The sequence below is a fragment of the Prionailurus bengalensis genome, chromosome B1 (assembly GCF_016509475.1).
Source record: "Prionailurus bengalensis isolate Pbe53 chromosome B1, Fcat_Pben_1.1_paternal_pri, whole genome shotgun sequence".
Lineage (NCBI taxonomy): Eukaryota > Metazoa > Chordata > Mammalia > Carnivora > Felidae > Prionailurus > Prionailurus bengalensis.
Genome location: NC_057344.1, coordinates 201,396,670 through 201,421,054, shown reverse-complemented (window position 1 = coordinate 201,421,054; position 24,385 = coordinate 201,396,670). Strand labels below are relative to the sequence as shown.

At 56.4% G+C, this 24,385-nt stretch overlaps 1 protein-coding gene across 1 annotated transcript in view; it reads left to right on the top strand.

Annotated features, from left to right (window-relative positions):
* Positions 1-24,385, top strand: part of CB1H4orf50 (chromosome B1 C4orf50 homolog) — a 107,702-nt gene that overhangs the window by 37,730 nt on the left and 45,587 nt on the right. Inside the window, exons 10-11 of the mRNA XM_043557002.1 lie at positions 3,880-3,928; positions 5,821-5,948. Coding sequence (XP_043412937.1) covers positions 3,880-3,928; positions 5,821-5,948 — 177 coding nt within the window. The remainder of the gene's footprint in view (positions 1-3,879; positions 3,929-5,820; positions 5,949-24,385) is intronic.

The window sequence follows — 24,385 nt, the reverse complement described above, 5'->3', positions numbered from 1 at the left end:
AGGCTGGCCCTCCGAGTGCGGCTACAAGGCCGTGATGTGTTTAAGAAACCAAGGGTGTTCCGGGCTGGCTGCAGGGCCCGGGTGCTTCATGGAGCAGTGGTGGGAGACTGGCCGGGTGGGAGGTCACTTAGTCTGTGTTCCTCGTGAGTGGGGACACCGGTGCCGGTGGTGGAGCGGGGTCCCCGTGCTCTGGGAAGGTGGACCCATCAGGTGTAGAGGTGAGACCCGGCTGCAGGTCCTGGCGGGGGGGGGGGGGGGGGTGCTGTGCACACAGCAGCTTCTCTCTTTCAACAGCCAGTGACTTGGGCTGGGAGGACCGAGGGCCAGGCAACTAGGGCAGAGTGTTGCTGGCGGCCGGGCAGGGGGTGGGTTTGACGGGCGCTGCCTCTCATTCAGAGAACACAGATACCCCGTGGAGGCTTTGGGCTCTGGCTTGCAGCCTGGGGGCGCTGCCCAGCTGGCTGGGGAGACACGGGTGGGCTCGGGGTGGGATGTGCCAGGGCAGAGGGAGCACTGAGGCCCGGCCGTGCTCCCGGAAGCATCCCGGGAGGGCCTGGACCCTGGAGGCTCAGGTGGTCTGGCCCCTGGCCTCGGGAAGAGGCTCCCACTAAATGCAAAGGTCTGACGGAGGACGGGGCTGGGGGCTGGGGGCTGGGGTGGGGCCCACCCGGACGGGCCCCACCAGACAGGCCAGTCCTTTATCCGCTAGCCGTGGGGATGCTGGCCGAGACTCAGCCCTCCCCCTTGCCAGCGTTTTCCATTCACTCATTTCCTCCTCCCAAAGCCTGCGTTTTTAGGGAGGCCACTGAGGCTCCAAGTAGTCTGCTGGTTGCAGACAGCTGCCTTCTCGCTGTGTCCCCACAGAGGCAAGCTCTCCCGTGTCTCTGGTTACAAGGGCGCTAATCCCATCCCGAGGGCTCCCTCCTTAGGCCCTGATCACCTCCCAAAGGCGCCCTCTGAATACCATCACATAGGGGTGCTGTGCTGGCCCTTGGCATGTCTGGCCTTGCACGTGCCCCGGTGTCTTTCCTCCAGCTCAGCTCGGGCACTGTTTCTAAAGTGGGGCATTTCCCTGAGGCCAGCTCGGCCAGCTTCCCCACCATCTTTCAGCGGGCACCACGGGGGTCTCGCCACCTCCCTGCCTGTACCCGGAGGTGGGAGCAAGGGGAAGGCAGGTTCCTTCCCTCTTTTGGATTCCTGAAAACCTCTCTGGGAGGTGGGGGCGGGGGCCTCAATTCCACCCACCCCTCAAGCTTGGCTTAAGTGGGCAGCGTCCCCCGCCCCCAGTCCCAGGACACCTGTTTTCTCCCCGGCTTCTGCCAGGACCTAGGCTGTTGACATTCCCAAGCCAAGAATGAGGCACTACCTTTCTTTGTGGTTTCTATTCAGGTGTCATCCCCTCCTTGGGGGCAGATGCCCTTGGTGGGAGGGGGGAGCTGGGGAAGGGGTGCCAGGCCTCACCCCGGAGACGGCCCTGGTTAGGGTGCAGGCACGCCCTCCTGCCTGAGCCTGAACCACCTCCCCCAGGGTCTGGCCTGCTGTCAGCTCAACAAATGGTAGGTCCCATCAGAGAACTTGATGAGTGGGGCCTGCCTGGCACCCAGCAGTTCCGGGACTCGGGGGCCACTGTATTTTCTCCCCGCACGTTCGTACCAGGCAGACGGACACGCCCCAGACCCCGAAGAATTGCCGGCCTGTGACCATGGTGCTCCCCCCTCACCTTCCTAAGCTGCCTGTTCCCTTAGGCCAGGGGGCTGCGGTCCCTCCACCGGGCTCTGTGAGGCTTCAGTAAGACCTCGTGTCAAATGGCCACACGAGCTGTCACGTACAGGCACTCAGAGAGCACCGGGGTCCCCGGGCGGAGGTCGGGGCTTGGGCATTCCAGCAGTGGGGAGCTGTCTACACCGCAGCCCTGGGCGGGGGCAGGCGACCAGCAAGGGGGCTGCTACCTTTGCTTCCTCTTGCCCCGCGCTCGCCTTTTCCTCCACCTCCTTGCTCTCCTCTGGGCATCGTCAGCGAGATCTATAGACGGGCTTCCAGAAAAGCAATCGCATCTTCACAAGCAGCAGCGGGGCTCAGAGCCCTAACTCCCCTAATTCATTAAATCGGCGACCCCCAGGCCTGGGCCTCCAAGGATCCAGGAAATTATTTTCCCTTTAGCTCTTGCCTTTTATGAAATTTAGAATATGGCCCCCCAAAGTTTACGTGGGGGAGGGAGGGGAGCGGCGCCCACAGGGCGAACGGTAGTCCGCTACCCTGTGTGGAGCGTTTCGTAGACGTCCACTCTCCTCGCGTTCCGACAAGCCCCCGCCAGGAACACGTGAGCGCCTCCATTCTGCAGATGGAAGCAGCACGGCTCAGGGTCTGGGGTGTCTTGCTTGGCCGAGACCAAGGAGGCGGCAGAGCCAGGATTCCGCGTGGCGGTGCCCGGCCCTGAGCCTGTCCAGGCCGGTGGGAAGAATGAGGGGCAGGAAGGGAAGGAGGATCTGTGGCTCCCCGATCATAGGCTGCCCCCTGGCCGTCGGTGGGATGGGTCTGAGGCTACTCTGGACACGAAGGTCAATGAGACCTCGTTCTCGTGGCGAAGGAGTCGCCATCGAACGGGCCCCCCTGGGAGGCTGGTGCGAGGGACAGTAAACGTGTGGAGAGAGGAGAGAGGGACTTGATGGGGAGTATGCTTCCTGGAGGAGGCGGCACACACACCAGGCCTGGAGGGATACAGAGGGGTTGTAGTAGCCAGAAAAGTGGAGCGAAGGCCGTCTGGGCCCCGGAGAGCTGGATGTGGGCGGGCACAGGGCTGCGAGCCGTGATGGTGCCGGAGGACACGCAGTGTCCCCGGGGATATGAGCACAGCACCCCGTGAGCGGAAGAAGAGGCAGCGTTTCTAATACAGAAGGCTCCAGTAAGTGGGGACCGGTCAAGATGGTCAAGCCATAATCTGTGCCCTTGTGTATCCGTCGCTGGGTTGGTCAATCCATTTTCGAGGGGACAAAAGAGTCCCTTGTCACGGCACAGCCCGGAGGGGCTATGTGAGAAGCAGGTGGGTGAAATCAGGGAAGACTTCCTACCGGAGGGGACATTTCGTTGGGTTGTGACATATACATAGAAGTTCGCCAGAGAAAGAGAGAAAGGGCAGGGGTCTTCAGGCAGGGGGCCAGCTGATGTAACTACCTGGAGAACACAGTGACGGGGAAGCGAGATATCACAGTGACACCGCACACGGGCCCCTGCCCCGCCAGAAACGCCCAAGAGGAGGCAAGGTCTGGGCTGCTGGTCTGGAATCTGACCTGCCTTGAAGGTCCAGCCCTGCTCTTGTTAAACCAGTCGGGACACACCAGCTAGCCAACTCTGCCACACCACCTCTTGTAGACCCTGCGCGGTCGTGGGACCCAGGAGGACAGGCACCCGGTCTACACGGTGGCGCGGGGGACTCCAGTTCAAGCCCGACCTGGGTTCCTGGGTGACTGAGCCAGGGACCCCGGGGCAGCTCAGCAGTCGGCCGGTGCAAGGTCTGGCAGGACCTCCGTGGAGGCAGAACATCTCTCCTGGAAACTTTGCCGTCCAGCCTCCCTCATTTCCTCCCCCCCACTTTTCACAGCAGTTTCTAAAACACATTAATCACAGTCTCCGTTTGGAGATTTAATCTGAGTAGAGAAAATGCAATTGCTTTCCTGCACCTGTATTCCCTAAGAGCAGATTCTGGACTCCTCCGAGGGTCACGGGCAGAGGGGGGAGGGGTGGCTCTGACCGGAGAATGTGCTTTGCGCGGGAGGAGGGGGTGGGCAGCACATGACCTGCTTCCTCCCAGTTGCAGCCATCCGCGGGAGGCTTGCTCTCCTGGACCACGCAGAATAACTGCTGACGCGTCTTTTCTTCCAGACCAGCCACCACCTGGATGTCGAGTCTGAGACGGCAGCAGCTGTAAGAGGTCAGTGCGATTTTCAATTAGCGATACCTGTGTGCTCAGACGCCGGGACCATCTGACAGGTGGGCCAGGGTCAAGTGCAGGCTGTGAGGAACCAGCCCCGCCGTCTCCCCCTCCTGCCCTACTTGGCCCTGCCTTCTCGCTCCCCAGTGTAAGGAGAACACGGGACGAGAAACACTCCACAGAAGTGGCCGGTCTCCTCAGCCCTGTGGTTTCGCTCCTGGAAGTTCATCCTAAGGAAATAATTCTCTGTGTGGAAACACTCAATGGACAGGTGTATTCATGCCCTGGCGTTTCTGATAATGAAAAGCTCTGTGGAGGGGGGGGGGGGCCCTCCAGCATTGTCGATGAGCCCTGTCGTTTAAAAATTTAGGAGAATATCGTATATGAGATGGGGAATGGAGTGCACTGGATGATTGCAGGGATAGGGCTATGGAAGCACATCATCTGTATGAGTAGCAACTTAAGCGGGCGGATAAACTCAGATGCTCGCAGCGGTTACATAGAAAGATGGCAGCGGCTGATTGCTTTTGTTCTGTTTATTATGATTATTTTTAAATTTGTGTTAATGTTTATTTATTTTTGAGAGAGACAGAGTGTGAGCGGGGGAGGGGCAGAGAGAGAGGGAGACACAGAATCCGAAGCAGCTCCAGGCTCCGAGCCATCAGCCCAGAGCCTGACGCGGGGCTCGAACCCACAAACCGCGAGATCCTGACCTGAGCCGAAGCCAGACGCTTAACAGACTGCGCCACCCAGGTGCCTCTGCTCTGTTTATTCCTAAAAAGGAAACTCAGATGCTACCTGGGCAGATAGGATTTCCCTGGCTAAGTGCAGCATGCTCTCAGCATGGGGGAAGGGATTCGTTTAGCATTCTGTTCACATCGGATGCTCAGCGGAAACGTGGAGAAAGTGGGGCACCGGCCGGGGTGGCTCAGGCAGCTAAGCCGTGATCATTGGCTCAGGTCATGACCTCCCGGTTCTTGAGTTCAAGCCCTACATCGGGCTCCATGCTGACAGCGTGGAGCCTGCTTGGGGTTCTCCGTGTCCCTTTCTCTCTGCCCCTCCCTAGCACGCTTTCTATCTCTCTCAAAATAAATAAATAAACATTAAAAAAAAAAGAAACACAGAGAAAGCACGGATGGCATTCCTGCAGGTGAGTGGGTTGCTCTTGAGATCTGCTTATCTAGCAATTCTTATTACAGGGTCTTGTGCTTACCAGCTGTGTAATCTTGGATGAGTTAATTAGCCTCTCTGAGCCCCAGAGTCTTAGCTTTTAAAGGAGGATAATATGACCTTTCTCAGGAGTGTCTTACTGCCTGACCCAAAAAGAGAGATCTTTTCTTGGTCTTTGTCCGGTCAGGATGGGCCTGCCCTCTGTGCTGTCGTGTCCTCCTAGCAGTCTGAGTTGGCATCTGTTTTCACAGTTGGAAGGGCATGAATTCCACTTGGCCCTTCATCTGCCACTAATTTGTGCAAGTGTCCTTCCTTCTGGGGGCTCAGCGTCCTCAGAAATGTGCTCAATTGATTGAGTTACTTGTTCCTTAAACATTTCCAGAAGGCTACTGGGTACCAGACCCAGGGGGTGTATCTCAGGGTTTACAAAAATGGGTCAGCTTGCAGAGGTGGTGGTCCCTGTGTTGAACGAGCTGACAGCCAAGGAAAGAAAGCTGACGAGGGCAGGTAGTTTTCTAGGATACCCATAGCCATGATGGGACCATCAGAGGGGTGTGGATAAGGCACTCAAGGGTTTGTGGGCATCCGAGAGGGCCTCTGTCATGGGTACGTGGGGATCTGGGAATGAAAGAGAATGGAAAAGGTTATTCCAAGGCTCAGAGACGTGTGATTTTTAGAGTAGATTTCTGGTTTGAGGCTTGACTGAAAATACTCTTTTCTAGCTCAGAAATACCTCCCGAAGCCCAAAACAGACAGTGTCATCATCCAAAGACCTTTGCATTCAGAGTCCTGGCCTGTTCCCGAGGCTGAGTGGCCAGCACAGAACACGGCTAGACCGGATTCACCAAAGGTGAGAGGACGTCAGTCATCTAATTTCTTCGATAAACTTTTGTTTTTATCAAGACTATAACACACATAAGGAAAATGGCACAGATTGTAAGTGTACAGATCAATGAATTATCATGGAGGGACACCCCAAAAGCCATCACCAGGTTGAGAACTAGAAAAACACCAGCACCACAGAAACCCCTTGGTTTCCCTTCCTAGTCTCTATCTATTATCTACCATTTAATTTGTGGTTTTGGTCAAGTCATGTGTTCTGTGTCTGGTTATTTTTCCCTGAGTGCTAGACATCATGAGTCAAAACCTAAAGGTATAATTTGGGGTTCTGCCTCATAGTGTATTGTCTTCATCCAGAGCACGCTTCCTTTTGCTTGTGACAGGTGGCTAGGCCGGGCTCAGGCCATTCCTCACATCATAACCTGGTTCAGAGATGGTTTCAGCACTTACGAGTTCTGTTTTCCTTCCCGTTCACTCTCACTCCTTGGGCATAGCCCTTGGCGTCCTGACCAGAAGACTGTAGTGTTTACCAACATCTTTTGCCCGTGGCCCTTGTCAGTCCCATGAGGCTGGGAAAAGCCTTGCTTAGCCTTCTGCATCACAACTGCCACTGTTACCGTAGCCTCTCACCTGGAGGGAAGTATGGCCTCCACGGCCATGCCAATGACTCCCGGCTTCTCTCCTGTTTTCAGCTTTAGTTCCTCAGATCCTGCCCATCTCCGTAGCTCTCAGATGGTTTAAATAGAAGGTATGTTCTGTTCTGTCCAGCTTTTCTAGTATTTACCAGAGGTTCGGTCCAAAATGTCCTAACCAAGTAGAGCCACAGCAGCCCCCTCTTTTCTCAGAGAGAACATATTTTACTGATGAGATGTGAAGTCTGACGGGCTTGAGTTCAAATCACAACTGTAATTCAGCGTGATGTTGGGCAGAGGATTTACTGTGTCTGTGTCTCTGCTTCCTTGTGTGTAACATGGGGATGATACTTCCAACTGCTAGTATGATCACAAAATCAGGTAAACAGGGCTGAATAAGTATGTGAACAAGAGAGATGCTCAGGAGAAGAAGAAAGTCGCCATTACTCAGGAGGAATCTGATCTTATTCTTAGCATTTCATCTCAGCCTATTGGTGATTTCCTTCCACCCGTCATTCGCGTGGCATCTCTCCTGCCTCCATGATTACATTAATTTTTTTATCTAAAAAATGGAGACAGTATTTACCTCTTAGAATTGTTAGGACAGTTCAATGAAAGCACACACATAACATGCTTGCTATACTGCTTGGTACACGAGAGGTGGTCAATAAATGACAGCTATTGTTACTGGCCTTCATTTATTTTTAAAATTTCATTTATTTATTTTTGAGAGAGAGAGAGAGAGAGAGAGAGAGAGAGAGAGAAAGCAAGTGGGGGGAGGGGCAGAGAGAGAGAATCCCAAGCAGGCTCCACACTGTCAGCACAGAGCTGATGCGGGGCTCAATCTCTCGAACCGTGAAATCATGACCTGAGCCGAAATCAAACGTTGGATGCTTAACCAACTGAGCCACCCAGGCGCCCCTATTGGTGACCTTCTTAAACATTTTTTTCCCCTGACTGGTGACTTTAATTTTAAATTACTCATCTACAGGTTTATTACCTAAGAATGAGTACTTTTTTTGTTGTTTTTTTTTTGTTTTTTTCCCAGCTTTGATCTTTTCCTAGGAAAATTTCCTCTGACTTTTGACCTTTGGCCTGGCTTATCCCAAGCAATAGAAGGCATTCTAGAAAAAGGAAACAGGACCCGCAAAGACTGAGGGGTCAATGCTCCTCAGGTGTCAGGGGCATTGCGGGCAGTTAAACGTGGCTGTGGCAGGAAGTAAGAAGGTGTAGAGAGGGGTCTTAGAGATCCCAGTGATGATGTTAAAAATCTTGTAATGTTTTGTTTATTTATTTATTCATTTTTGAAGGACCCAGAGAGAGAGAATGTGTGTGTAAGCAGGGGAGTGACAGAGAGAGAGAGGGAGACACAGAATCCAAAGCAGGCTCCAGACTCCGAGCTGTCAGCACACAGCCTGACGTGGGGCTCGAACCCATGAACTGTGAGATCATGACCTGAGCTGAAGTCGGATGTTTAACCAACTGAGCCACCCAGGTGCCCCCTGGTGATGATGATGATGAGAGTAACAGTGGGAAAGAAGCCCCCCGCCCCCTTCCTGAATGCCTGCTCGCCGTGTGCAATGCACTGGCTCTTCCAGTCCTCACGAGGGGCTTACAAAATAGGTATCAGAATTCGCCCCCTTTATCTGTGAGAAAAGACGAGGCACAGAGGAGGTATATAGCCGACCCTGGGTCACACAGTTCATAGGCAGCAGAGCTGGGGTCCCACCCAGGCAGCCTGGCTCTGGAGCTGGGGCTGCGGCTGCTGCGTGGCCAGACGGTGAGAAGCCTTCACGGGAGGGATGGGAACAGTCTCTCCTGCCCCCTGCACGGCCCAGCCTGGAGTTCAGGGTGAGAAAAACCCCGCGAGGGCGTGCGCTAGGTGGTGCTGGCCAGAAACTTGAGGAAATGCGCAGAGCATAAACTGAATGAATGAACGAAAGAATGAGTGAACCAGAAGGTGCTCCAAGTTTCCGTATTGTTCTTTAGCTTTCTTCAGAGTCATTGCCATGCACATCGAATGCCACCATTAAACACGCTTTCTCCATTGGACGCAGTGACAAATCCGTGGGATGTTGGCCTGACTCTGCAGCGAGATGATGGGATGTCGGTACAAGCATTTTTGTTCCCCTGCTTTGCGAGCACCTGGCCCACAGGGGGCCCCCTCAAGGGCCTGTGGGATGCAGAATCAGAGCGAGGGGCTGGTGGGCTCTTTCTCTAGAAGGTCACGGGGCACCTGGTCCCCCCACCCCACCCCACGCAGGCTGCATCCTGCTCCGCTGTGCAGGGCGTCAAGAAGCAGAGAGCCCATTGCCTTGTGGGACAACAGATTGCGAGCCATAGATCCGGGCTGGCTCGAGGGGAAGGGCTTCCTGTGGTGAAAATGAGTTTGTTAAATAACTACACTAGGGGATCAGTGACCTAGCAGCAAAACGAGGTCATTGTTGAAGGGCAGTAGCTAAATTTGTCACATGTCACAATTCTATTATTTTATGGTCGAGCTTAGAGGAAAGAAAAGAGAAAGAAAGCAGGGAGGGCCTGGAAATACACGCAAATATCCCAAGAAGGCTGGTAAACCTTTGGTGATGGAGGCAATGTCTGTCCCTGTGTCACAGACTGGTCATGCCACTGCCCCACTGAAGACCCTTCATCTGTCCTGTGTGTGACAGCCGGCTGTAGGGGTGAACGTTGCAGGCCTAGGGGTTGAGCGACCTGGGCTCAAATCCTGCCTCTGCCTCCTGTTAGCTGTGTGGCCGTGAGTCAATATGTATACATTGCTTAGCATGATACCCGGCACATCATAGGAGCTCCAGAAATGTTCACTGCCATAGGCTGAACCGTAGGAGATATCGTCCTACCTTCTCGCGACAGAATCTGCGGTTTCATGAGGTTTAAACTATTATCATCGACAAGCGCAGATTCCTTAAGTGGCTGATTGCACGTTACTCTACGTGCAATGACCTTCAGCTTTTAACAGCAGAATCCTGCTCCTTCTCGAAAGTCTGGCTCAGACACCACCTCCTCCAGGAGGCCTTCCTGCCCCTCAGTGTACGGTCAGTGCTCCCCTCCCGGGTGCTCCACTGGCGGGTGCGTGGGCCTCTCTTCCGGCACTGATTCGGCAGCGGACCTGCACGTTTTTTTGGCCTGCCTGTGCCGCTGGGGGGGGAGCACCCTGGGGGAGGGGCCGGTCCAGGCGGGGCACACGGGCCAGCGCCCGATGACCGGCATTTCCTCTCCTTCCTGGCTGTGCCTTTCTCAGCCATCAGTGGAACTGCGTGTGCCACGCCACCCACTGGTCACGGCCTCCCGAGGGCACGGGAGAAGTTTGCTCCCTTCTGCCCGTCTGAGTGCTGAGGCCCTCTGCCAGAGGACTGAGCAGAGACATAAGTAGGACTGACACTGCCCAGCATGGGGATCCTTCCTTCCGTCATTTGCGGGGAAGGTGCTCGATAACTGTGGATGCTGGGCATGGAGGGCTGACATGCGTGTGATAGGGGAGGGTGGAGCTCCAGAAAGAGTGGGTGGGGCTTTGAGGGCAGGTGGGCTTGGGCTCAGCAGCTGCATAGATTTAGGTGAGCTATTTAGGGTCTCTGAAACAGGCACCTGTTTCCCCATCGGTCATGCGGGCCTGATGACAGCCTGGTGGGAGGGCTCAGTGGAAACAGGTGAACCAGCTCGGTGACAAGAGCCGTGGGCAGTGCCCGGCATGAGGTCGGCAGCCAGTCGACATCGATTGCCGTTTGATGGGACACTCGCCATCTCTCGTCCCTGCAAACAAGAAACGTCCCCGCTCTATGGGGACACCATCAGTGATTGTCCTAGCAGACACCTGCTGGATGACGTGGTGAGGACCACCCCCCAGCCCCTGTTCCTCCCCTGCCGCACCGTGAAGGCATCGTGTGCCTCGTTGAGCTGTATAGGAGGACGTGAGCGGTGCAGGGGGAGCACTCGTGCCGGGCACACAAAGCCTCCACAAATGTTCCTTCCTGTTGCCGTCTCTTCCCTGGATAAGTGTGGGATGAGGGGGCTTTTACGAGCTTGGAGAGGCAGAGACCATTTCATTCTGCTCTTGCCTCCAGCTTCCCCCGCCCTCAGGGCCGACGCCTGGTCCCGGAGCGTGTCCGTGTCCGGCTGCAGCCGCCGTGGAGCCCGCGTGCCCTGCGCGACGCCCGCGGGGAGAAGGCGGGCTGTCCTGTCCCGTCCTCCGTGCCGATGACCCCCCGCCACCCTCTGAGCTCCTGAGTCCTGCGAGGATCCTGGCTTTCCACAAAGAGCTCACACAAAGCATTCGCAGCAATGCCCAGGTCCATCGATCACCGCTGGAGTTATAAATTTAATAGAAGCGCTCACGCTCCGGGGCCGTTTCATAGACTCCATAAATATTTGAAGCCGAGCCTTCAGACACGGCTTTAAGGAATTGGTAGCAATCAAAGCCCTCATTCGGTGGCAAGTGGTTTTGCCTCTGGCTCGGGGGTCTGTGCTGCTCGTCGGAGCTTGGGAGAAATACTCGACTGTGCCCGACACATTCCGAGAGCTTTGTCAAGGCAGCAAAGGGAATATTTACCGTACCAAAACCTATTGAAAGACTGGTCCGGTGGTTCTCAACTGGGCGTGATTTTTCCCAACCGGGGAAAAAATTGGCAACGTCCGGAGACATTTTCTATGGTCCTAACTGGGAAGCCGCTCCCGGCATCTAGTGGGTAGAGGCCGGGGATGCTGTTAAACATCCCACGATGCACAAGGCAGTGTCCTAGAACACAGGTAATCCAGCCCAGATGTCAACAGCGCCAGGGTTGGGAACCCCTGAACTGGTCTATCAGCTCCTAACATTGACAGCCACAGAGACCTGTGTTGTTATTTTCCTGTCCTTGGGGCCCCTCCCCGTGTGTGAAAAGAGTTTTGTCTACTAGATGAAATGTTTGATTTAAGTCATTATATATTTTACATGTTAAGGCATTAAAACCCATCGGAACTTTCTAATAAGGCCCATTCGTTCAACCAACATTTGCTGACATCCAGCGAATGCCAGGAAGTATAATGTGAGGGGGAGGGAGGTGAGCCAACTCTGGTCCCTGCCTCAGGTTGCTTACGGGGCAATGGGAGACACACGTATGAACCATGCACCATGTAGCTCATTAAAAATGCTGTGAGTTGTGGTGAGACGAAGGTAAAGGCCCTTTCTTCCCGGCCTCAGAAAATGGAGGTCATTCAGGAGGGGATGGCTGAGCAGAGCCCCTGGGCCCACTGAGGTGTTCAACACACAGGTGAGGTAGGGAAGGGTGTTGCAGTCAAAGGGAACAGCACGTGCAAAGGCCCCGAGGCATGGAACTGAACTTTGTGCGTGTCATTAAAGACGTGTGCAAAGCAGCCCCTGGCCCAGCCAGCTACGAGGGATTCCTGCCTCATCCCATCCTGCACCCCTCTCTTTCCCCCTGAGAATAGGACTTACGCCCTGACCTGGGTGTAGGACTCAGGAGTGAAGAAAATGCATCTATCCTGAGGGCAAGCCGCCCAACAAAAGAATCAAGGGGCCTTGCACCACTCATGCCCAGATCCTGTCCCCCGGCTCACCAATCAGAGACACCATCTCTGTCTCTGGAAAGGGACTGGTGAAGGGTTGAGGGAAAGGTCAGGGTTACCTGTCCGGTTCCGTTCCCCCCTCGAATGTCTTGTCACTTCGGGCCAAGGAGATATCGGGACCAGAGACCTGGGGCTCCGGGACAGCAGGCAAACGTGTAGATTTTACTTGAATGCGGTTGAACTTTAAATATTGGGAAGTGCAGGGAGGTCCCATCTACCCTTCCCCTGGCCTCCCGTAACGTTCACATCTGATACACCTGACCACGCGGCAGTGACAGAAACCAACGGATTTATTTTGAGGGAACCCGGGGGAGCCATTGGTTCATAAGAAAAGCAGGGCCATCGAGCCAGCGACAACACCCTGAGCTGCCGCCACCGTGATGAACCCAAGGGGCTGCGTGATGGGTCATCACATCCATCCACCTGTCCTTGCGCTGATTTGCCAACGGACCCACCCATCCATTTGTTCAGTGCGCATTCAGCGCTAACTGCCATGTGAGGCCAGGAACAAAGAAGATGCGGTCGGTCCGTATCCCCCAGGACCTCCTGGCAACCGTGCGTCCCCATCAGGTGCTCAAGGAACCCCCGATGTTGGAAAACACTGTTGCAATTACTGCCATTCCGGCCACCAATGCCAGCCACGGAATTGCCAGCCGTGTGGCATCCTATACAGCTGGTCTCTCACGTCGGTGTGGGACCTCTCTTTGGGCCCTTTCTCCACCTTTATTTTGGGACAACGCCGTCAGCTTTGGGCACTGGGACTACGAGGAAGAGGAGGGACGAGCCAGGTGAGGCCGGGCAACAGCCAGCCGAACCTCACTGCTAAGCCGGCCGGATGCTCTCGAGGTCACCCCTGATCTCCAGGACGCTCCCCCCGGGTTCGGGGGCCCTGCCGCCTGTCACATGAGCGCTCCACCTCCCGCTTCTCATAGCCTGGGCCTCGGCGGAGAGGCGACTGGGGAAAATCCATTAAAGGAAGCCAAGGCAATCTTTGTAGCATAACACGGTGATTCCATAATAAATCATCTTCCGAAGCCAGAAACCACTTATTAACCGGCCTGGGGCTGGCACTTCTGTCGCCTCAAGCCGGGTCGTTGCTTGGGGCTGTGACTCCCTGGGGGTGCATTTGCGATGGCGGATGAAGGACTCTGGCATTTTCTTCACCTCCACCATAGACCCCAGCCCTGGGAAGGGGCCACCCCCTCGCTGGGCCCGATGTGGCCAGCGCCCAGTCTGGTCAGATGCCCCCGGGGCGGAGGCTGCACCAGCTGGGGCGGCAGAGTGGGGTCAGGCAGGAACCCGGCACGCAGAAGCTGGGGTCAGGCCACCCCCCACACTGGGAACCGCACTGTGAGTGACCCGAGGCCTCCGGGGAGCGACCAGATGGACCGGCCCGGCTGCCGCGGCAGAAAACAATTTGTCAGAGGGCTGTCCATAAGCAGCCACGGTGACCTTCTTTGGGACTGCCTGCCCAGGCTCTGCAGAACGGAAGCCCTGAGCCCGAGCGAGGTAATGCACTCCCCACCCACCCCCACCCCTCACTCCCGCAAAAGGGCCCCACCCGGGCTCTTAAGCAAATCAGATGAGAGTGTTGGCCTGGCCCATGTCCAAGCTGCAGGGAATGTTGAGTGCGTGTCTCTCCCGGCCGCCTGATTCATTGTCCTGCCCTCCGGGGAGGCATTTTCCTCTAGTGGAAGAGGTTCTGCTCAGCAGACACTTCCTGGGGCACCTGCTGGGGCGGGTGAAGGGCCGGGAGCTGGGTCACAGGGGCCTCGTTCCAGGCTTCCATCCTTCAGGCCCCTGGCGGGCAGATGTGCGGGCGGACCAAGACCTCCTGGCACGGGCCAGGTGCAGCGGGGCGAGCGCCGGGCCGGGGGGCACAGAACCGCTTAAGCAGCGAAGGGTCAGCGAGGACTTCCTGGAGGAAGTGCCAACTGTGACGGGTCCTGGAGATGAGCAGGGGTCAGCCCCGGAGGGAGGCGGCAGCCACGTGCGCAAAGGCCTGAGGTGCAGTCGGGGGGGGCGGGTAGGAAGCAGGGTGGACGTACTTGTCTTTCTGTAATCCTGGGGTCGAAGTTGCCAGAAGGAAGGTGCTGCCTTTTTCTGCAATCGTGCTGGGATTCTCTCGTTTTATTGAACATATGCATTTGGTACAAGTAAGACATTTTCATTCTTCAAAATCTGGAAGGCGCAGAAGTGTGCACAGGGCCAGCTTCTTCCTTTTCCTCTCCCTTCCCCGGGGGCCAACAGGTCCCAGTTTCTTTTTTCTTAAGTTTATTTATTTTTGAGGGGGGGGGGGAGGATGATCGGAGGAGGGGCAGAGAGGGAGGGAGAGAGAATCCCAAGCAGGCTGTGAGCTGTCAGCTCAGAGCCCAGCGGGGCTTGAACCCACAAACCGTGAGATCATGACCTGAGCCGACATAAAGAGTCGGATGCTTAACCGGCTGAGCCCCCCAGGCGCCCCGAGGTGCCAAGGAGGGATTTCTTACGAATCCCTCTGGAGATGCTGGCGTGCTGTAAGCAGTGGCCCGGGGACACGCACCTCTGTGCCCCGAGGGAGGCGCTCCGTACCGTCCTGCCCCCGGGGCCTTTCCATCGACTCTATCTTGGTGTCTGTGCTGCATCAGAACATACGTTTCGCCTTCGCGTTTCAACAGTTGCGTTGTTTGCACGCGTGGTTTCTACCCGTCCTCTTTTGACGGACGTCTGCGTCGTTTGTGATCTGTTGCCGTTCAAGCCGGTGCCGTGGTGCAAATGCTCGCACATACACCTGGCTCGAAGCACAGCCTACTGCCCGCCCCCCTCCCCACCCCGGGGAGGTCCCACTTGCAAGGCTTGGGGGTCCTGGTTGCCCGCAGCCCTGCCATGTTCTTCCAATTCAGCATCTACCTTCCAGCCCCTACCGTGTGCCCGGCGTGGTTGGAGGTGGTGAGCTAGACAGAGGGGGCCCTCGCCCTCACCGGGGAGCTCCTGAGTGGGGACGTGAGAGTTTGTAAGCAGGTGTTTCCTTCCTGACCCAATGAGGGACCGTCTGGGTTTCCATCCTGCAGACGCTCACAGCCTGGGTGGGACGCGATGTGTGGTGGGAGTGACCTCAGGGCTGGGGAGCTGGGATCTGGACACCGGGGACGGATGACGACAAGGCAGCAGGCAGCTAGAGGCAGCGGGGAGCAGAGAAGGTGGCGTTCGGGCTGAGCCATGAGGGGCGATACGGTCCCCAGAGCAGAGGTGGTGGCCTGGGTGGGGCTGGCAGGAAGGGACCTAGGGTTTCTGAGCCACGCTGTGCGCTGGGCTCCGTGCCCGGTGGCTGGCACCCCAGGTCCCAGGGTCGACGCCCGGCAGGGGCCTAGGAAGCCGGAGGTGGCCGGAGGGCCCCAGGCAGACGACCCCACGCAGCAGGTGGTGCCGACACCTGCATCCACAGCCCCGGAGGCTGGGTTTCCTCCTGTGAAAAGGAAGTGGCATCACTCTGAACACAGTCTCACCACGCCGGAGCCTTGCCGGGGTCTGATGTCTGTGACACACGCCCCGTCCCTGCGCGCCCCTCTTTCCCTCCCTTTTTTGCTGGCGCTCAGGAGCTCGGCCCACACCCTGCTTCAGCTCACTGCTCTGTGCCTCAGTTTTCTCGTCTGTCAAATGGGGAAGCCTGCCTCCCAGGGAGGGTCTGAGGGACCAGTGAGTTCACACACCCCGAGCGCTGAGAAAAGGCCCTCGAGCACCGTGGCGAGTACGGACGCCCGTCCGATGTGTTGTCTCTGCACCGGATTTTTGAAAACCAGAAAGGATGAGAGTCCTGGGAGGCAGAGCAGGAGAGAGGGCGGCCTGGTGATGCGGCCCAGCCAGTGCTCAGGACCGAAAGCCGATTGGGGGTGGGGGGGCAGGTGGCAAAAGAGACCGGAATGCGGTCTCACTGCCGCTTGGGCCCCGCGTGTGGTGACGCAGCCGAGCTTTCCGGGGCCGCAGCAGACCGGCTTGTAAATTTAGTCCCGAAAGCGGCCACCCGGTCCCCGCGGGCTGAGGCCTTGCACTGGCCCTCGCCACCCCAGCGCGAAGCGGTGCACCCCCTTCCGGGGTCTCTGGGCCTTTCTATTGCTCTGCCTTCCCAGAGAGCGGAGGGTCTCCTTGCCGGGATCCTTCCGGAGACGGCCAGGGGCAGCTGACTTCCTTCCATTTCCTGAAAGTCCCTGTTTATTTATCTGGAAGAGTGCTCACTTCTGCTGCTCGAGTGTGTCCTTTTTCTTCCTTTGGACCCTTTTAAAACTAACAAATCTAACATGGGCCGTAGAAGCTTAGAGAGAGAGAGAGAGAGAGCGCTAGTCTACTCGCGCCATAACCCTGGCTCTGCTCCCCGGCAACCGCGTGACCTTGAGCAAGCTTCTTAACCTCTCTGTGCCTCTGTCTCCTTCCCCGGAAAAGGATGCAAATAGCAGAATCCACCTCAGGGAGTGTATTCTGGAAGGCCTGGGTAGAGGCTAGGAGCCTGATCCTTAGCTGTTGGCGGTATTGATGGCTTCCTAAAGCACAGCCTGTCAGCACCCCTTCACCTAGAAAGCCAGCAGCCGCTGTCAGGCAGAGGAAGCACTTCACCAACAAAGAACTCACTGTGTGGCGTGTGAAATGAGTTCCCGGGCTCCCCCTTCCCCCTTCGAGCCCATGGCAGCAGCTCCGTGATGGATCAGGGCCGGCTCCAGCCCCGAGTTCTGCTTGCCTGCCAGCCGCGGCCTCTCTGTATGGCCTCGGGCAAGTTTAGCGCCTCTGGGCCTCAGTGTTCTTATCTATAAAATGGGGACACTTACACTTACAAAGTCCAGAGTCCCCTCACTGTGTAAGCTGTGATGATTTCTGCTGTCATTAAATTCCTCACCTGCGCAAGTCAGGGGACAGTGTCAAGCTGCCCGTTGCGGGAGTCAACAGCACACAGCGCCCCTGATCCGTCGTCACCCTGGGCACGGCGCCCCTGTGGCTCCAGGCCGGCGCCGTGTCTCTGGACCTTCTCGCTGTCCAGCCAGCGAGGGAAGGGCTTCGTGCCCATTTTGAAGCTGAGAAAACTGAGGCCCAGACTGCTAGAGCCAGGATTTGAGTCCCCGTCTGTAGGGCTCTGACCCTGAAATCAGCTTTCTTTCCAACCGGGCACGCAGGTCCTCACGTCTGTACCCTTGTAACCCACCCTCCCTGCATGCTGCATGTGTTACTGTCTGCTTCTAGGGAGGAGTTAGACCTAAAAAAAAAAGGCATAGATACGAGAAAAAGAATGTGTGTTGCAGAAGCATGAAACCTTAGGGTCAAATCATAGGTGAAGAGAGAGTAGGACAGAATAATTATTCTGGGCCCTGAGGCTGTGGGTAGGTACCCATAGCCATACCCATACCCAACTGAATGGAAAAGTGAGTTCTGAGCTTCCTGGTAGCCGAGGCAAAAAAGGGGAGTGGCATGGGCTGTCCCGCGCTGACTTTCCAATAAAAGGAAACAGGTTTGGAGAACGTTTCTTGCAGCTCTGAGCCCGGAGGGCAGGCCTCCTGAGGGTCTCTAGACTGTCGCCAGGACAAATGGCGACTCGTGTCCCTGGTGACACGCCTCCACAACCTTGGGGAGGGAAGGCGCCTCTAGTTGAAGCCGTGCCCTGCCTCTCCCTTGGCCACGCCAGGCTTTGTGGGGTTCTCACGGCTCCCTGGGCTGAGCAGTGTAAGTTGCCCTTTAGGGATGCGACCCGTGGAGAAGCTTCGGCCGTGTTCTACATCTACTCTGCTTGTGGGGCACAGAACTCCCTGCCATCCTCCAAAGCCCTTCCCCTCTGCGGCAGTGCCCAGCTCAGGGGGCTCCGTGCTGGATTGCCTGCCAGGAGCTAATCCCCCTCCCATCCTCCCCGTCCACCACACACACACACACACACACACACACACACACACACGCAGCAATTCTCTCCTCGGCTATAAATCTCAGCTAAGTGCTCTCCTGGGCTCCCAGACCCACTGGGGCTGAGCTTCAGGACCGGCATCTCTGTCTGCTGGGGCTGGGACGCAGGTGCAAGGCTGGGGGGTGGGGAGAGGGGTGCGTGGAGGGGGAGCTGGGCTCTCACTGCCTCCAGATGCTGCTGCTTCCCTCGTCCCCATCTCCAGGACGGGGGTGCCCCGGGGTTTGCCTCATGCTGGGCCAGACCCAAGAACTTATCTCTTCCACTAACACGCACAAGGGGAAGCCTGCAGACAGAAGCTGATGGGTTCAGTCCCAGTGGCCTCGAGTAGCCAACCCCTCCCCCCCCCCCCCCCCCAGTCGTTAACCATGGTTCGTTATTGGGTACGAGCCGTTACTGCGGGCCTGTTGTGTTTTTGCTGTCCTGGGTTCCAGGTAGGCAGCGCTGGGTCAGAGAATACCTGCTGGGGGTGGGGGAGGGGGCCCGCTGTCAGGTAGCAGGAACCAGCCAGCCAGCCACCCTCCCCACTCTTCCAGGGCTGCTGTGTCTGGTTGTTCAGGTGGTGTACTGAACAAAGCATCTGGCCAGGGGCAAAAAGAGGTGAAATCCACCCTTACCCTCTCCTTGCCAAGTGCCTGTCTGAAGAGACCAAGGCCACTGATTCCTCCCTTTACCCCCACGTAGGCTGAGCCCTGCGTCCTCAGTCCTGTGTCAGGAGCTTAAGGGCTCCTCTGCCCCAGCACCAAGCTGAGGGGAGAGACGGAGCACTGGACCCGGAGCCAAGGGGCCTGGGCCCACTCCCAGGGCTGCTTCCCGATACATGGTGTGCCCAGGTGAGTCACTTACCTTCTCTGTGCTCATTGGCCGAAGCGTCGCCATTACGGCATCATAAACCAGCCCGAGTTCAGCCTCCTGGAACATCGATTCTCACGCTCTCGGGTCTGCAGGTTGACTTGGCTGCGGCCAGCCAGGCTGGGTTCGGGCTGCGAGCTGGGTTCGGGCCGGCTCCCCCTGCCACCGTGTCCTCCTTGGGATTCTCAGAATCCCTCCTCCCGCCACCTGGGCCTGGTCCTCCGCGGCACGGAGGAGGGCACACAGAGCAGCGAAGCCTCTTGACCCCTCTGCTCAGAACAGTCAAAATGAGTCGCGGGAACAGGTTGAACATCCACAGGGTGAGGAAATACGCCCCCCCGCCCCCTCCCCCGAGTTACAAGCTCACGCGGCAGGCGGACGAACCGGTCAGAAACCCCAACCCGCCACCCCCTCGCAGCAGGACTTGAGCGCGTCCTGTGCGGTTCAGCGGTCAGGGCGGGAGGTGACCACCTGTGCAGAGTGGCCATCACAGGGGACAGCGGTGACTTTGTGTCCACTGCCTTCCTCCTCTGCTGTTCTTTGACTATCTTTATGTTGACATAAACTGTTTTGAGCAAAATCCAAAATTCGCCAGGGACATCCATGTGCCCCAAGCGGAGTGAGGGGTGGAGGGCCCCCTGGTGCACACAGCCCCGCTGTGGGCCTCAGTGTCCCCGCTGGAGGGCCTGCCCGGCTGTTCCCGCCTCCGACCGGCTCCTTCCTGCCCAGTCTGCCTCCTGGCAACGCTTGGCTTTCCTTCCGGTCTGCCAAACGGATCTGAACCGAGACATCCAGAAGAGGAAAACGGAATCAAGTCCTCAGAGGGGCCAGGCGCCTTTATCTCGTGCACTGGATCTTTTAGGAAGCTGGGAATGTTTTCCCCACGGCCTCCTGGGGTGGCAAGGGCCGGCTGCCCGCCGTCCCAGGTCAGCTGGGGTGGGGTCACCAGGCCGAGTGGCCTGGGAGCAGGGACCCCTGGCCTCACTGCTTTCTGGACAGATGTCACCATGCCTGTGTGTTTAGTCCTACTCTGTGTCCAACCATCAGAGGTGCCCTGGCTCCTTGCCAGCTTCGCTAGGATTCTGAGGCGTGAGCTCGCCGGCTCCCGGCAGCTTGCTTCAGGAAATCAGTGCCGCAGGGAAAGCCGGAAAGCTTAACTTCCGTTCTCCTTCTCTCTCTCTCCTTCTTGCTCCTCTGTGCATGTGCACATGGGTGTGCGTGTGTGCATATGTGTGTGCGTGGGTCCTCAGATACTCAGAATACATCCAGGACCCGACCACTTGTTACCAACCCCAACAAGGACTGGTTGTCCTGCGGACATATTCCCAGTGCCTGAAACACTGACTGGCACACGCTGGGGGCTCCGTGTTTGTGGAATGAATGTGCGAGTCGGTTGGCTTCAGCTTCCCACTCCAGTTTTGCCCTGCTTCTTAACCCTCGCCCTCCCCCGTCCATCAGAGCGGTCATACCCTGGGTGCAGGTGGCTCTGCTGTACTGTGGCTAGGACAGTCAGCTGGTGTGACTATTTCATGCTATGCGCTGAATGGCTGCTAGTGTCGAGGGACATTTGCATTTTGTGAACATGCTCATCTGAACAGAGAAATTCATTGGCATCATTTCGGAAAACACCGTTTTTACGAGAAAATACAAGCGCTCAGAAAGGAGACAGAATAACAAAAGGAGCCGCTACGTAGACGTCAGTCAGCTTCAACACTGGTCTGTTCCAGAACAATCTCGTTTCATCTGTACAGCACCCACTTCTCACATGTATTACTTTCAAGTAAAACTAGACAGTTTATCACTGAATTCATAAATATTTTACAAAGCCATCATACCTCAAATAAACAATCCCTTGATTTCATCAAACACCCAATCAGTCTTCAAGTTGCCAATTGTCTCATCAGTTAATAGGTAAAATTGTTTTTTTGCAGTTTGTTGGGATCAGGATCTAGATAAGGTCCTTAAACTGTGATTTCCCGGTGTGTCTTTTTTTGTGGTAACATTTAGCATTTTAACCAATAAGTATTCACACTGTCGTACAACCATCTCTCGCCATCCGTCTCCGGAACTTTCTCATCTTCCCAAACTGAAGCTCTGTCTCTGTGAAATACTCCCTCCTCCCACCCCATTGCCTCCCCGGCCCCCAGCACCCGCCATCTGCTTTCTGTCCACGAATCTGACTACTCTGGGGATGTCCCGTAAATGGAATCGCACTGTGTTTGCGCTTTGTGGCCGTGTCTGCAAGGTTCATCCATGTTGTCGCGTGCGGTAGAAAGCCCTTCCTCTTCAAGGATGAGTCACGTTCTGCTGGGTGGACATATCGTGTTTGTCCATTCTTCCATCAATGGGCACTTGTGGGATTGTTTTTAAACTCTTCTCATCTTAGTTTTCTTGGAATGTGCTGTTGGCAGAAGCAGGTGGCTTGTCCTTCAGTCTCCCACACAGGCTCTTGCCGGTGGTGTCCCCGTGGTGCTGTGTCCTGTGTGTGTCCTCGAATTGGCCCCTGGACCTGGAGGTCAGGCAGGGTCCAGGCTCAGCTGGGCTTTGCCCCTAGACTCTTACAGGTAGGATCGTGCTCTTCCTTCCGGAGGGCGTGTGTCTGGCTGCCTCTCCTTGTGTGCTGTTGGCATCCGCCATTGCCCGGGACCCAGGTTCCTGGACTCATTACTGGTTACAAACCGATAAGTCGCGTCATTCCTTTATGTGCGTTCTGGGACCCTTCTACGAGGAATTTCCCCTTGCCTGCTGTCTAGCTATTCCGTACATTTGGTTTTTATCTACCTCCGAAGTTTGCAAACCGTAGGAGTGCTCACTCACTCGTTAACTCATTCATTCACTCAGTCACTCACTCATTAGCTAACTCACTCATTCATTCACTCATTCATTATTAATTCATTCATTACTCGGTCACTCATTCATTAACTCACTCGCTCACAAACTCATTCACTCAGTCACTCACTCATTCACCCATTCGTTCATTAACTCACTCATTCAAAACTCATTCATTCACTCATTCACTCAGTCACTCATGTGTTAACTTACTCATTCACTCACTCACCCACACATTCATTCATTCACTCACTCACCCACTCATTCATGAGCTCACCCACTCATTCACTCACTCACCCTCACACTCTTTCATTAACTCACTCATTCATCAACTCACTAGCTCACTCATTCTCTCACTCACCCACTCATTCATTCTCTCACTCACCCACTCATTCATTCACTCACTCACCCTCACAGTCATTCATTAACTCACTCATTCTCTCACTCACTAACTCATTCATTAACTTCCTCATTGACGAACTCATTCACTCACACACTCACTCGCTTCCCAACTTTTACCGACTGCCTGCTCTGGGTGCTTGCTGAGGGTGGAAAGATGAGGCACTGTCCCTGGGTGATCACACACCCGAAGGAGATAACAGAATAACAGGCGACCAGGATAACAGAAGTATTAAGGTCCCATGGGTGCGCAGGGCTGGGGAGACTGGAAGAAGTGCTTTAGTGGCAAATCTGACTCCTGTCATCTTGGGCCAGGATTAGCGGATGGTGACGGTCAGCTGGCTGACGTGGGTTCCTGCTGGCCTGGCTGACAGCTCACACTATGACACTTTCGAAGTTTGAGTTTTTAAAGCTGGAATGCACATAAACCACCCTGACATCAGCTCCCAGAGGAACAGATCAGCTGGCATTCCTCAGGGTGGTTCCCATCCCCTGGAATCAGAGGAGCCTTGGGTTAGAGCCTGGACACAGCTGCATGCAGGGGCCTCAGTGGGAGTGACCAGGACCTCAGAGGACACACAGGAGGAACCTGCTTCGCACAGGAGTCAGCAGCTGTCAGATGAGGGAGGCCCCAGGGCTGGGGTGTGGGGGGCCTGGCCTCCACAGGCTGTCAGATGAGGGAGGCCCAGGGCTGGGGTGTGGGGGGCCTGGCCTCCACAGGCTGTCAGACGAGGGAGGCCCAGGGCTGGGGTGTGGGGGGCCTGGCCTCCACAGGCTGTCAGACGAGGGAGGCCCAGGGCTGGGGTGTGGGGGGCCTGGCCTCCACAGGCTGTCAGACGAGGGAGGCCCAGGGCTGGGGTGTGGGGTCCTGGACTCCACAGGCTTTCAGACGAGGGAGGCCCCAGGGCTGGGGTGTGGGGGGCCTGGCCTCCACAGGCTGTCAGACGAGGGAGGCCCAGGGCTGGGGTGTGGGGGGCCTGGCCTCCACAGGCTGTCAGACGAGGGAGGCCCAGGGCTGGGGTGTGGGGGGCCTGGCCTCCACAGGCTGTCAGATGAGGGAGGCCCAGGGCTGGGGTGTGGGGTCCTGGACTCCACAGGCTTTCAGACGAGGGAGGCCCAGGGCTGGGGTGTGGGGGGACTGACCTCCACAGACCCCGCTGCCCCTGCCGACCTGTAGTCATGTGGCTCCTTAGGTCTTTTCCTACAGGCAACTTCTTATTCTGTCCGTCTGTCTCCCCTGGCTGCACTTACCTACTCCAGGGAGCAGGGAGGTGATGGACATTGAGTTCCTCCCCCATGTCTGCACCCCGAAAGAGGGCTTGACCACAGAACTCTCCAGCTGGTAGACTTTGGGTCAACAGGAAACGAAGGCCAAGTCTTGGAGGCTACATAGTTCAGCTCCTTTGTCTCACACCCCAGAAGGAAAGAGGCGACATCCCCAAGTGGGTGATTGAAGAGTGAGTGAGTGCGTTTGCTCTTGCGGGAGGGGAGGGGCGAGGAGAGCGAGAGCAGGAAGTCATTACCACCCAAGGGCTGCAGATGAGGACAAGGTGCTGCTACCCCAGAAGATGGAGAGAGCTACCCTGCCATTGCCCAAGCTTTTGATGGGACAGAGAATAAATTCCGGAACCTTCTGTCTTCCCTCTCTCCAGATGCCTGCCTGCATCTCTCATTGGCAAGGAGCCAGAGACCAAGGGAAATGTTATTCTTGAGGTCAACCTCCTGGGGTCATCCTTAAGGGTGGGTCTCTTGGGTTCATCCTTCGGGGTCAGCCTCCTGGAGCCCAGAGAATGGGGCCAGGAAGGCAGAATAACCAGCAGAGTACATGAAAACACAGCAGGAGGTTCAGCTGACCAAGGTTAATCAGAGCCTACGTGCATAGTAGATACTGAACAAAAATTTGAGTTTCCCACCATGATTGATAGGAGCCACTGAGATGGAGAAAGAGAGGCTGATGAGGAGCCAGGAGGCCTGGGCAGGTCCGAGCTGCGGGCCTCCTTGGGCGGGCAGTTCCAGAACACTTGGGGCTTGCTTTGCTCATTACGCTACTCGTGTGAGTCACCGAATATACAGATGCTCAGTACTCACGGCCAAGAAGCTCATCTGTGAACCCTCACAGGGTTGTCCCTTCCCCAGAGCTCTGTCTGAGGCTGATCGAACCCTAGGGAAGAAAACGTAGAGGAAGGTAACGTGAGTCTTCGGGTTTGGCCTCAGCTGGGACCTGGGCACCAGCAGCCGGCCCGG